We start from the raw sequence: 15,161 nt of genomic DNA, 5'->3' as shown, positions 1-15,161 counted from the left end.
AAAAGTTAAAACCCAAACTGTATCTTACACATAGATTGTATAAATAATGGACGTAGTATCCGTGACGTCACCCATCTGTTTCTGAAGCGCTGTTTTGAGGCCAATCATCGTCGGCAGCCATATTGGAAATGTTACCTAACTGCTGTTGTGCGAGTGTGACATAAAGAGGCGGGCTTTGAGCCTCAGCTACAGTGTGTGCCGATCGAGAAAAGAGCTATCCAGACTACACTCATCTTTTGTACCAGGCTGTAAAGATGTTTATTTCTGCTGTAAAGATCGTCTTTTTTGAATTGGTGTCTATGTGGTTTCTGGTACTTCCGGAGCCAGCCTCAAGTGGACACTCGATGAACTGCAGTTTTTAGCACTTCAGCATTGGCCTCAATTCTCAAGGCCGGAGGTAGATAATCATTATTTTGGGGGGACATTTTTCAAGTCAGGATAGCAATATATAATACACACTAATGCCAATACAGGACACAAATAACAAGAGAGCTGGCACAGTCTGATATTGCTGTCTATTTTAAGAATATACCTTAATATTTGTCATTAAAAATACTCAAATATAAAAAAAATTAAATGGTATTTGCAAGTTTTAATCCCCTAAAAGAAGTTTGGAATCAATCCATGTGGTTCTTCGGCTATATATAGCTAGCTAGCAAGTTAGCTACAGAGCAGCTATCCTACATAGCTGACGATATCTTGGCCCACAAAATAAGAAAGTTTACTTCTAGATAGCAAAAGAAATTTATAAGAAATACTTTAAAGGTGACATATCACGCTTTTTTCATCAACATATATTGGTCTAAGAGGTCCCCAAAACATGTCTTTAAAGTTTATGCTCAAAAAAACACTTTGAAATCAGATTTTGGTCTGCCTGAAAAGCCCTCTTCTTCAGTCCTCCTCAGAACACTCTGTTTTCTCTCTGACCACGCCCCCTCAGGAAGTGGATGTGCATCGGCTGTCCAGCACGTTGATCTAATGTTTACATGTTGGCTGAATATACACGGCTGCTCAGAGATCACGTTACTTCAACCCTCTGAATCTGATCCAGAATCTGATCCTGACAGAGAGGCGCCTGCAGCAGGACCTTTCTGAAGGATTGGTCAGATTTAGTGTTTCTTGTTGTTTTATTTGTCAGTATGTAGACGTGTGTCTTGGTACACAGCTACAGCTACGACATGTGGCTATGTGGCTATGCTAACTAGCGCTAGCACTTATCCATGATAAACAAAAATCATCCACTAGATCTTCAAATCTGCAGACGTGGGGAGTAAAACCGACCTTTGAGTTTATTAAGACAGCCTACAACTAGCATGCCTCCCTCCTAAGCTCCTTGTTAGCACACATTTGTGCAGGTAATGAAAAACGGAGGAGGGGTTGAGTTGTATTTTATACAGTCTATGGGCTGAACAAGCTCCGAGCTCTGACTCCGTGACAGATCGGATATTGTTGTTACGTAACAAAAACACTGAAGTCTGAAACGGCTCGTTTCAGCACACATTTACAGAAAGGTGGAGAAATCAGAACAGGGGCAGAATGGATTCTTTTCATTCTCAGGGGGTTTGTAGACAGGGACACATATTTCAGGTAGAGAACCATTAAAAAGTCCATTTTGCATGATATGTCACCTTTAATATGTATTTAAATGTCTGATCACATGGTTTTTACTGACTGGTGTTACTCCCAGCTAGCTTGTTGATTCAGTCGTGTCAAGCTAACCGCTAACTTTAACACAAGAGCAAGCTAGTGCAAGTTATTCAGGACAAATATTGAAGTTTTGACCTTTTTTGGAACAGATATTTTGTTTTAGGGATTTTGCAAATTATCATTATGAAAATGCATAAAAAATAAATCTCTCTAAGCTAGCAAAACAAATTTATGCTAGTAGCACTGAAAGATGATATGTGTTCCTGCGCTAACTGCAACATTTATCTATCTTATTTGTTTTTGTTGATTTAACGCTGGCCAGATTTTTGTGTTGACTTACTTTACTGTAGTAAATTTAAATTATTTAATCTTCAGTTGATTTTTTTTACTGATAAATTAAAGACATTGAAATAGAGGTTTAAGTAGGGAAGTAGGTTTTAATAATAGATTCAACTCCTACCATAACATCCTGCTCACTATGGATTAAGAAAGAAGCAATAGTGTGCTAACAAGAAATAACAGACTGCTGCTATGGAGTATCAACCAATCAGAATCAAGCATTTAACACAGCCATGTGATAAGGGTGAATAACTATTACTTTGAGGTTGTGGTGATGGAAGAAATTGTTTTGACTGTGTACATCAAAGCAAACCACACAAATTGTGAGCTCATTTGTGTCTCTCTTTGTGTGTGACTGTGTGACTGTGTGTGTGTGTGTGTGTGTGTGTGTGTGTGTGTGTGTGTTGATGTGTGTGTAGCTGCGTAACAAGCTGAATCCGATGGAGTTGCAGCAGTTCGCCGTGCTGCTGAGGGAATATAGATTGGGATCAAACATTGACCACTTCTGCTCCGAGCTGCTGCAACTGTACGGAGACAACCGCAAGTTCCTGCTGATGGGTGAGAGCCACACAGACACGCACACACACACACACACACACACACACACACACACACACACACACACACACACACACACACACACACACACACACACACACACACACACACTAAATCCTGCTACTGATACTGTCTTAGTGGTAGAGGAGGGGACTGAGTGTGAACTCTTCTGTTAATGTGTGTTAATTTGAGTGTAGAGGAAGTAACTGTATATGTGAGGTGTGTTTTTTTTCTATTTGTGTGTTTACCGTGACAAATTTAGCTCTGACCCACTTCCACTGACAAAACCACAACTTCCTGTTTGTGAGAGTGAGTGAGAGACGTGTTGATGTAAGATGTTTTCCTCCACACACACTGTTAACGCTGTGTGTGCTTGTGTGATAATCATCCTTATAAAAAGGTTCAACAGCAAACACAGCTGAGAGGCTTTGATGCACACACTAAAACAACTCACATCTTAACAAGTGTGTTCGTCTAAAAACTCATTACACTTAATATAAGCAACATTCACCTGACAGGTTTAGGAATAACATCTCATTCAAGATGAAACGAGAAAAATAAGGCCTGAATTACTCGTCATGGATGAAAATAGCTGACGATACTTTACATATTTGTAAAAGTAAGATTGATCTTATTTTGAAGAAACTTTGAAAGCACTTTTATAATGAACATGTTCATTAAATGTCAACTTTAAGTTGTATCTAGACTTGTAAGGTTTATCGCTCACCCATCCAAATGATCAGAATCAGGTGTCCTAATCACTTGGCCTGGCCACAGGTGTATAAAATCAAGCACACCTAGGCATGCAGACTGTTTTTACAAACATTTGTGAAAGAATGGGCCGCTCTCAGGAGCTCAGTGAATCCCAGCGTGGAACTGTCATAGGATGCCACCTGTGCAACAAATCCAGTCGTGAAATTTCCTCGCTCCTAACTATTCCACAGTCAACTGTCAGCTTTATTATAAGAAAATGGAAGAGTTTGGGAACAACAGCAACTCAGACACGAAGTGGTAGGCCATGTAAACTGACGGAGAGGGGTCAGCGGATGCTGAGGCGCATAGTGCAAAGAGGTCGCCGACTTTCTGCACAGTCAATTGCTACAGAGCTCCAAACTTCATGTGGCCTTCAGATTAGCCCAAGTACAGTACGCAGAGAGCTTCATGGAATGGGTTTCCATGGCCGAGCAGCTGCATCCAAGCCATACATCACCAAGTGCAATGCAAAGCATCGGATGCAGTGGTGTAAAGCACGCCGCCGCTGGACCATAGAGCAGTGGAGACGCGTTCTCTGGAGTGATGAATCACGCTTTTCCATCTGGCAATCTGATGGACGAGTCTGGGTTTGGAGGTTGCCAGGAGAACGGTACATTTCGGACTGCATTGTGCCAAGTGTGAAATTTGGTGGAGGAGGAATTATGGTGTGGGGTTGTTTTTCAGGAGCTGGGCTTGGCCCCTTAGTTCCAGTGAAAGGAACTTTGAATGCCTCAGGATACCAAACCATTTTGGACAATTCCATGCTCCCAACCTTGTGGGAACAGTTTGGAGCGGGCCCCTTCCTCTTCCAACATGACTGTGCACCAGTGCACACAGTAAGGTCCATAAAGACATGGATGACAGAGTCTGGTGTGGATGAACTTGACTGGCCTGCACAGAGTCCTGACCTGAACCCGATAGAACACCTTTGGGATGAATTAGAGCGGAGACTGAGAGCCAGGCCTTCTCGACCAACATCAGTGTGTGACCTCACCAATGCGCTTTTGGAAGAATGGTCAAAAATTCCTATAAACACACTCCTCAACCTTGTGGACAGCCTTCCCAGAAGAGTTGAAGCTGTAATAGCTGCAAAAGGTGGACCGACATCATATTGAACCCTATGGGTTAGGAATGGGATGGCACTTAAGTTCATATGTGAGTCAAGTGAGGCAGGTGAGCGAATACTTTTGGTAATATAGTGTATTAAGTATGATGTGGTTATAAGACTGACATTGAGAGACAAACAGTTGGTAAGATTTGAGATTTTTGCAGTGCACTGACTGTCTTCTTACACCAGAGGTCATGCAGGTTCCTGTATGTTTCCTTCAGTGTCTCACCATGTGATGCATTCTCATCCTTTTCATTTAAAATGAATGTTTGTCAGAGCTCCTTTAAAGAGCTTCTGACTTTAATATTTAGTCTCAGACAGTCACAGTAAGCTGTTAGGTGTGTCACATGTAAGGGATAATGTATGGTTAGCAGGTAGTCATGGGAAATAGAAGACCCCGACAAGAAGCGGAGGAGTCCTGTCCACCCTGAGGGCTTATTACCCGGCCACTAACTTCAAATACAAACAAAAAAAACATTGATTAAATGATAATTTGATTGATTTAAAATGATTTATGTTTACAGTTTTTATAAAATAGTCCCAGTGATTTGACTGCAACGTTAACACAGTCCATGGCGATGGATTCTTATCTGCCTGTTGCTTTCCATTTAACATGAAACCGTCCTCATTCAGCTCTCCATCTGCAAATGTCACAACTTTTAACCCTGCTGCTATCATCACCACCATTCATGGTTTAAGTTTCTTTGTGAGATCAGAAACTCAAAGTTGCTCTGACACGGGACGTCCACCAGATCCGTGCTCAGTCCGTCTCCGATCCGCTGCGGTCAACACCCGCCGGTTGCATTTTCAGAATGCATCACAGAGCAGGACCGCCGCACAGCTGGAGTCATGTGACCGAGGTTTTCCCGCAGTAACCACTGAATCAAGGATTCTCCTCCTCCTCCTCCTCTCCTCATCCATGTTGTCTTTCTGGTCCTCTGAAAACCTCTGACCTGTTGACTCCAGGCCTGGCTCCGCTCATCATGACTTTGGTTTGTTGTTGTAGTGAAGTGAAATACGATCTGGTGATAACACAGAGTGTTTTATTCTGAAAATTAACCGGATGTTTTCATTTTGTTTTGGTGAAACCTGACTTCCTGTCCCGCTCCATCTGCTCTGTTGAGATTGATGCGTCGTGCTCCAGCACCCGGCAAAAATAGAAGTCTTCTGTATATGATCCGACATGCTGGATCAGAGACGCAGCCGGAACGCAACGGAGTGGATCCAGTGGAAGTTAACACATTGACTAGAATAGAAACCTATCAGATCCGGTGCCGTGACGGATCAGAGATGAACTGGACATGGATCTGGTGGAATTTGGCCGTCACCTGCTCCGCATGTTGCTAGGAATGCTGGACAGAATCCAAGATATAAATATTAATGTTGTTTAGCCAGCATGCTAGCCAAAACTAGCGCTTTAACCACATTGTTTTGATGCTAACGGAAGCTAACGGTTTTACTTCACCTTAAGCAAAATGTGCGGGAACTCTTTTCTGCGGATTGATTTGACATGACGTGCGATCAGTTTGCCTCTGGTGTTGCTCATGTTAGTGAAAGTTAATAACTGTTGTCAGGGGGTTTTGACCAATCAGAATCAAGCATCTTACACAACCAGAAGATCAATAAGAAAGCCGGGTAATTAAATCCTACCATCTTCTGTGTCCTCCTTTAAAGGTGACATATCACGCTTTTTTCATCAATATATATTGGTCTAAGAGGTCCCAATAACATGTCTTTAAAGTTTATGCTCAAAAAAACACTTTGAAATCAGATTTTGGTCTGTCTGAAAAACCCTCTTCTTCAGTCCTCCTCAGAACACTCTGTTTTCTCTCTGACCACGCCCCCTCAGGAAGTGGATGTGCGGCGGCTCTCCAGCACGTTGATCTAATGTCTACATGTTGGCTGAATATACACGGCTGCTCAGAGATCACGTTACTTGAACCCTCTGAATCTGATCCAGAATCTGATCCTGACGGAGAGGCGCCTGTAGCAGGACCTTTCTGAAGGATTTAGTGATTTAGATTTAGTGTTTCTTGTTGTTTTATTTATCAGTATGTCGACGTGTGTCTTGGTACACAGCTACAGCTATGAACATGTAGCTATGTGGCTATGCTAATTAGCGCTAACACTTATCCATGACAAATAAAAATCATCCACTAGATCTTCAAATCTGCAGACGTGGGGAGTAAAACCGACCTCTGCCTGAAAGGCAGCGGGACCTTTTCTGAAGGATTGGTCACAGATTTAGTGTTTCTTGTTGTTTTATTTGTCAGTATGTCGACGTGTGTCTTGGTACACAGCTACAGCTACAGCTATGAACATGTAGCTATGTGGCTATGCTAACTAGCGCTAGCACTTATCCATGATAAATAAAAATCATCCACTAGATCTTCAAATCTGCAGACGTGGGGAGTAAAACCGACCTCTGTGTTTATTAAGACAGCCTACAACTAGCATGCCTCCCTCCTAAGCTCCTTGTTAGCACACATTTGTGCAGGTAATGAAAAACGGAGGAGGGGTTGAGTTGTATTTTATACAGTCTATGGGCTGAACAAGCTCAGAGCTCTGACTCCGTGACAGACCGGATATTGTTGTTACGTATGAAAAACACTGAAGTCTGAAACGGCTCGTTTCACACACATTTACAGAAAGGTGGAGAAATCAGAACAGGGGCAGAATGGATTCTTTTCATTCTCGGGGGGTTTGTAGACAGGGACACATATTTCAGGTAGAGAACCATTAAAAAGTCCATTTTGCATGATATGTCACCTTTAAGTTGTATTCAATTGTGTTTCAGTAATGTGTCCTGATATCCAGCTGTCATCTTTGTATCTCAGGTATGCGTCCGTTCATCCCAGACAAGGACGTCGGTGTGTTTGAGGGTTTCCTGGAGAGCATCGGGATCCGTGAGGGCGGGATTTTAACCGACAGCTTCGGACGCATCAAACGCAGCATGAGCAACATGTCAGCCACGGCCATGAGAGGGTATGTACTGTAGGTCAGGAGGTTATATCATGTATGGTGTCAGGGTAAATCACATGAAGAACAAGTGGAAGTGTTAAGAGCATCAGTTTTGTTCACACTCACAGGTATGACAACTGCTCCATGGCGTCAGGATCTCAGGAGTTCAACAGACGCATCACGGACATCACCCACGACATCCAGGCGCTCGGCTTCCAGGACACACACGGAGACATCGAGGAGGAGGACTACTACCTGTGATGGAGGGATGAAGGAGAGTTTTGTATCTCACTGAACTCAGTGTTTGAACTTAAAAACAGACACGAGCACTTGACAAAGCTCTCTCCATCACAAGACTGAAAGTGTAAATATGGATTTCATCACAGAGGTCGCTTTTTAAATATTGATGTTTGAGAATCTAAGTCCTGATTTAAGAAAAAAAGGAACAAGAAATACACTTAGAAATAAATAAAATACAACTCTTGACACAAATGCAGCTTGTTTTCTATATCATACAGTTAAGGTTCAGAAACTTATACCTAGGATGTTTAAACACCCCCCTAAAAAGGAAATTTTAAAACATCAAGGCTGTTTGAAATGAACCTGAATGAAACAGAAGGTTTAAAGCTCCTGTGTGAAGTTTTCAAGTGGTTATGAAATAGACTGAAACTCACAGTGAGGCCTCTTTATGACCCAAAACAGCAAGCAAGACCTTTGGCCAAATGATTGATAGTTTCTGTGAAGAAATTTTTACCGCCTGTAAACGCTGCATGGGGGTAGGTGTCACACAAGATGATTTACAGTCATTGAGGAAAAACTCTTTCACTCTTTTGCTGATACATGTCATCGTTAGAGAAAGCAAGTCTGGGTTTCTTGTCAGTAAACATGATTTACACGGGCGCAGGACAAAATCAGCAAAGGGATAGGAGGTCTCATTTTGTCTACAGGGTGGCGCCAAAATCAACTCAAACTGAAAGCTCGTCCCGAGAGGAGCTTTAAGTTTGGCTGTTTTTTTAAGAAATGTAACAAAATAATCTGAGTTTGAGAATTTTATTATAAAAAAAACTCAAACCTCTTTGTAGAGGTGACTAATCAGGCTTTCTTTTTCTTTTTTTTTTTTTTTTATATTTTTTTTCTATTTTTCTTTTTTTTTTTTTTTTATCTTGTCTGCATATATATTTCTGGTTTGTGTCATGTTTGTCACAAACTGTCAAATATTCATGCAATTTATTCTTGCAACAAAAGAAAAGAAAGAAAACCTTTTTCTTCTGTGCTTGTGACTGTGTGCATGCAACCATCACCATCCCTCTTAGAACTCTGGCCTATCTTTTATTGACAGCTAATATCATGTTCTGTAAAAGAGGGCGTGCACACCTAGGTGGGCCAATCAGGCTTTCTAATGATACAAAATACAATACCAATGAGTATTATTAAAGGGGGGAAATAATTGAGTTTATCAATCAATCATCAATCAATCTTTATTTGTATAGCACCAAATCATAACAAACGTTATCTCAAGACACTTTTACAAACAGAGCAGGTCTAGACCACTCTATGTCAAATTATGAACAGAGACCCAACTTCAAGACAGGATAAGACTCAGTCTGACCCCACCTTAATCCATCATGAGCATTGCACATAGCAGTATTGACTAGTTACAGTGGTGAGGAAAAACTTCCTTTTAACAGGCAGAAACCTCAGGCAGGACCAGACTCATGTTAGACACACATCATGCCTCGATCGAGTTGGGTCTGGAAAGACAGATAGAGAGGAGTAAGAGAGAGAGGTGATAGTGATGAGACGAGTCGTAGAAGCTGTTGCCGCTGGAGTCCAGCACGTCCGTATCAGCTGGAGTCCAGATCGTCCGTATCAGGAGGACGTCTACGGCAGCTCAGAGGAATCTACGAGACAATGGAGCTCAGGGACTCCAGAAAGGTCTATGGTTAGTAACTTTAATGGGACAGGCAGAGTTAAAGTAAGTGACGAGGGCGTTGGGGGGAAGGGGGTGAGCTAGGATCCCAGTGTGTCAGTGCGCCAGTTCCCCCGGCAGTCTAGGCCTATAGCAGCATGACAAAAGCTGGTCCAAGCCTGATCCAGCTCTAACTATAAGCTTTATCAAAAAGGAAAGTTTTAAGCCTACTCTGAAAAGTGGAGAGGGTGTCTGCCTCCCGGACCCTGACTGGTAGATGATTCCAAAGGAGAGGGGCCTGATAACTGAAGGTTCTACCTCCCATACTACTTTTTAGAGATTTTAGGTACAACTAGCAAGCCTGCATGTTGGGAGCGTAGAGTTCTAGAGGGGTAATAGGGCACTATGAGCTCTTTAAGATACAAGGGTGTCTGATTTTTAAGGGCTTTGTAGGTTAAAAGAAGGATTTTAAATTCTATTCTACATTTTATTGGGAGCCAGTGTAGAGAAGCTAACACTGGAGAAATGTGTATAATACTTCTAGAACTTTTTAAACTGTTTAAAACACAGAGATGCAGCAGAGACTGTATTCTTGTTGCAGCGGTCACTGCTTCAACAAGAATACAGTCATGTTGAATGTCATCCTCCACTCTCTGCTCCCCTCATCTCCTGTCTCTCTTCAGCCGTCCTATCTCATGAATAACACACTGTACATTCTCTTAATAACGCTTTTGTATTACTGATCATACCAACATTTAAATGAGGATGGAGGAGGAACATTGACAACAACACATTTGTAGTTTTTAGGCCTATCATGTAATTTTAGCATCATGATATAGCAGCCTATTGAGAATGATGGTGCTTATATTTGCAGGGATTGCAATACCTCAAAGTCACCACATGGAGGCAACTGAGGACAAAAGAGCTGACTGTACAGTACAGCCCTGATGCTGAACCGTAGTCACCACTGATCTGCAGACGTTAGAGCTTTAACCTCAGAAGATACACAAGCAGATGTGTAGAAATCAAAACAGATAGATAGATAGATAGATAGATAGATAGATAGATAGATAGATAGATAGATAGATAGATAGATAGATAGATAGATAGGTAGATAGATAGATAGATAGATAGATAGATAGATAGATAGATAGATAGATAGATAGATAGATAGATAGATAGATAGATAGATAGATAGATAGATAGATAGATAGATAGATAGATAGACAGACAGATAGTCTAAAAACTCTAAAACCTTCCCCACTGCGTGTGACTCCCTCTCTCTCTCTCTCTTGCCATGCTGCATTGACCCGTTATCCTGGCGGCAGCATGATGACCTTCCCATGATGCACTGCTCCTCTGCCCCCCGGTGGTCTCCTCTGCCAGCCTCGCTGAACATCAGAGAGAGAGAGAGGAAGAGAGAGTCAGCACACCCCACGGTCATCACACGAGTCATGTTAGTCTCCTCTCTCTCATTATGTAACACACTAACTATTGTTGGGTGCATTTCATTCGGCATGTTACTTTATTTTTAACAGTAGTAATACTTGTTTTAGTGAAAATGTCCTTTGATTTTCTGAGCGCAGACACTACACACACATTATGACACTACAACAGGTAAACGGTTATTAAAACAGGACTCATGCAGGGAGGGGTCGACCTATTACATGTTATGGCGGAGCTTTTCCGGACGCCAAAGCCACGTGAAATGATGACATACCTTTTTTTTTTCCTGCAGCGACCTTGTTGCTCTTTGCCTTGTCATTGCATGAGTAGTTATATAGTGATATGTCCTGTAAAGCTCCTCAAGGTCAAAGGTCATGATGAGAGTCAAAGTGATCCCAGGAAAAGCTCTGCGATAATATCCAGCTCTGTTATCAGAGGACGGGATAAACCCTGAGCCCGTTTCTGTCAGTCAAAGTGTAGTTTTAGAGCGTGTGTGTGTGTGTGTGTGTGTGTGTGTGTGTGTGTGTGTGTGTGTGTGTGTGTGTGTTTGTGTGTGTGTGTCAGGGGTAGCAGACACATTGTATAAACTCATCAGCGGATTACAGCTCTGCAATCATCCATGTGGCGGCATTTACTATCATATCATCATCGTCCCCATCCAGGATGCACAATAACACACACACACACAATAACACACACACACACACACACACACACACACACACACACACACACACACACACACACACACACACACACACACACAATAACACACACACACGATTCCTCCCTCTGTTTATCCTGACAGACCTTGCATCATCATATCTACACCTGCTGTCTATCCTCCATCAAATCCTCTGCGGTTGCTGGTTTGTTTACAGAGTAGAGGAGGTTGTGATGCACGATTTAAAGTTACATCTACTAATCTGTGAAACTGGCTCTGTTGTTGAAGCAAAAACAACAAACATTTAAAGGTTAACAAATAAAAACAATAATCTGTTGCTGATTTTTACTCTTTGCAGCTGTTTATTGAAGCTGTTTTATATAGTAAGTACCCCACCGGAGGTCTTGGTTTTGTATTGATTGTTGGCGCTGTTGAGTGACATGCACCGAGCAAGCTGCAACCTCCGGTCTGAAAATATAAGTGCTAAAAACTGCAGTTCAGTCAGACAACTCACGTTTACTTAATAAGTTTATTGCAGCATACAGTATTGTGTTTGGCGTGTGGGCTCCGAATTTCATTACTCCTCGTAGATTATTTAAATGCAGACATTAGGAGCAATGAGATAGGACTAACCCCCTCGGAGCCCGCAGGTGGAAGCCGGGGAGGAGGTGGGGACAAACTTCACACAGCACTGAGCAGAACAGCAGGAGCACTGCAAGCAGAGGCAGAGACAGGAGGCTTGCCGTTTAAATAGACCGCCGAATGAGGATGTTGAGATCAGCTGATGGAGAGGTGGTGACGTGTCAGTATGATGAGCGCGGCACGAGTTGTCTGCCTGAACTAGCTTGCAGGCGGCGCTCCATTTCATCAAGGATCCGCTTGAGGCTGGCTCTGGAAGTACCGGAAACCACATACACACCAATTCAAAGAAGACGATCTCTACAGCAGAAATAAACATGTTTACAGCCTGGTACAAAAAAAGAGTGTAGTCTGGATAGCTCATGCCTCGATCGGCACACACTGTACGGGGGGTGTGTGAATTTTTCAGAACGCGGTAATTTCAAAAATATTGAGATTACGAGTCTTCCAATGAGCTCAGCACAGCTGACAGGCGGGAACACTGTAGCTGTTGGCTTGGAGGCTAAAGCCCCACCTCTTTACGTCACAATCGCTCGACAGCAGTAACATGGCTGCCGCCGCCGATTGGCCTCAAAACAGCTCTTCAGTGACGTCACGGATACTGCGTCCATTATTTATACCAGGGGTGTCCAAAGTACGTCCCGGGGGCCAATCGCGGCCCACGGTCCATTTATCTATGGCCCCCAAGCTTCCGTCTTAAATTGTGTTATTTATAGCACAGAAATTAATCACATTCTGAATCAACTGTACATTTGCAGTTTCCTTCAAGCGCACACACAAAACTAAAATCAATCCAGAAACGTCTCAAACAGCTTCATATGGACTACTTGTATAAAGCCAAAGCACTGGGAATTCTGCAAGATGGCAATAAAGAAGAAACACAAGAACTCTTAAAGCTGACAGGTTTTCAAATTAATGTTTTCATCATGATGTGAAAATGTTCTTGATGAACACTAAAAGTTCAGAAGACACAAAAGAGGACACAAGACATGATCAAAATTATGAAATTGTGCAGAAAAGGCAAAATTTGGGGAAATATACGCAGGAAAATATTTGTTTGGTTCTTAAATGTTGTCTGCTGGTCAGAAAAGTCTAAGAAACAACATGAAAAAGAAGTGTGATGAAATCCAGATCGTGATCCTGCCATAGAAAAATAATGAGACAATATTTTTCCCACATTGCCCGACCATTTTCCTCCAGAAGAAGACAAAGTTTGCTAATGTATATGTGGCTTGTGGAGAACTGAGGACTGCCTAGTTACTGATTTATTGAGAAAAAATGTAAAATAATTGTTGTTGAATAGACATCTCATATATAACTTTTATGATTCCTAAGTCTCAGTTAGAGCCACTGGCCTTGAGGTACTCTGACAACATCAAATGTGGCCCTCTTTGAAAAAAGTTTGGACACCCCTGATTTATACAGTCTATGGCACCAAGTCATGCCAGGACCAGGAATCCATCCTATGACTTGTGCAATGAGGACTGTAGTCTCTGTACATGGGGCGCCTGCTCCATGAGCTAAACCGATGTTTGTGTAGTTTTTAAAATGTGTACTTTTACTTATACTTAAGTATTATTGCACATTTCTACATTCATATTTTTCTGTTCAACCCCCCCTCACTCCCTTTCCCCTGGGGTCTGAAGTATACTGGTACCCAGTATTTTATGTAAATTCAATGTGAAGTACTTTTAACTTTCACTTGCACAGACTCACAGACTGGTCATTAGTGATCTGCTTGAGTAAAACTTCATCACTGGCTTTCAATCAATTTCAATAATCCAGTTTAAAACTCTTGTAATTCTGTACAGAGAGCTGCATGGTAAGACTCCAGCTTATATCAAAGAGCTGCTGAAGCTCAGGTCCTCTGATCGGGGTTTGCTGGTTGTGCCTCGTACCTCGCTCAAAACTAAAGGAGACTGAGTGTTTGAGGTTGTCGGTCCTAAACTTTGGAGCTGTCTCCCACTGGAATTGAGGGCTGTGGACATTTTTAAAAAGCAGATGAAGACCCAACAGTTTAGACCTGCTTTTGATTTATCTGTTAGTGTCTGCTTTGAAGTCATTTATTTGTATTTAATTGAATTTTTTGCCTTTTAATATTTTTTTTCTGTTATATATTGTGCATTGAAGAAAAGAAAGTATTAATTTACAATTTTATAGTGTATAACATAATCTGATTTATGTCTTCAACTAGTGGTGACTACGTTCTGCAGTAAAGCACTTTGTGTGCTTCATTGCAAACAGAAGAGACAGTCATGGCCAAAAGTTTTGAGAATGACACAACTGTTAATTTTCACAAAGTCTGCTGTTTCAGTTTTTATAATGGCAATTTGCATATACTCCAGAATGTTATGAGGAGTGATCAGCTCAACTGCAATTAATTGCAAAGTCCCTCTTTGCCTTGAAAATGAACTTTATCACCAAAAACACATTTCCACTGCATTTCAGCCCTGCCACAAAAGGACCAGCTAACATCATTTCAATGACACACAGGTGTCACACACATTAACAAAGGTGTGGGTATTGATGAGGACAAGGCTGGCGATCAATCTGTCATGATTGAGTGACTGGACACTTAAAAAGGAAGATGGTGCATGACACCATTGTTCCTCATCTGTTAGCCATGGTTACCTGCAAGGAAACACGTGCAGCCATCATTGCATTGCACAAAAAGGGCCTAACAGGGAAGTTTATAGCAGCGAGTAAGATTGCACCTCAGTCAACCGTCTATCGAATTATCAAGAACTTCAAGAAGAGAGATTCAATTGTTGCCAAACAGGCTCCAGGGCGCCCAAGAAAGTCCAGCAAGCGCCAGGACCGTCTCCTGAAGGTGTTACAGCTGCGGGATCGGGCCACCACCAGTGCAGAGCATGCTCAGGAATGGCAGCAGGCAGGTGTGAGTGCATCTGCACGCACAGTGAGGCGAAGACTTTTGGAGGAAGGCCTGGTGTCAAGGAGGGCAGCAAAGAAGCCACTTCTCTCCAGTAAAAACATCAGGGACAGACTGATATTCTGCAGAAGGTACAGGGACTGGACTGCTGAGGACTGGGGTAAAGTCATTTTCTCTGATGAATCCCCTTTCCGATTGTTTGGGGCATCTGGAGGAAGGCTTGTTGGGAGAGGACGAGGTGAGCGCT

At 42.3% G+C, this 15,161-nt stretch overlaps 1 protein-coding gene across 1 annotated transcript in view; it reads left to right on the top strand.

Moving 5' to 3' along the window:
• The window catches only part of ccm2l (CCM2 like scaffold protein), a 29,142-nt gene extending 21,295 nt beyond the window's left edge, over positions 1-7,847 (top strand). Inside the window, exons 10-12 of the mRNA XM_034694895.1 lie at positions 2,406-2,544; positions 7,243-7,390; positions 7,495-7,847. Of these exons, the coding sequence (XP_034550786.1) occupies positions 2,406-2,544; positions 7,243-7,390; positions 7,495-7,627 (420 nt within the window). The 3' untranslated portion in view covers positions 7,628-7,847. The remainder of the gene's footprint in view (positions 1-2,405; positions 2,545-7,242; positions 7,391-7,494) is intronic.
• Positions 7,848-15,161: the final 7,314 nt, after the last annotated feature.

This window comes from Notolabrus celidotus, chromosome 11, assembly GCF_009762535.1.
Source record: "Notolabrus celidotus isolate fNotCel1 chromosome 11, fNotCel1.pri, whole genome shotgun sequence".
In the NCBI taxonomy this organism is placed as follows: domain Eukaryota; kingdom Metazoa; phylum Chordata; class Actinopteri; order Labriformes; family Labridae; genus Notolabrus; species Notolabrus celidotus.
Note: the sequence above shows the minus strand (reverse complement) of the source record. Positions and strands in the feature narration are given on the sequence as shown.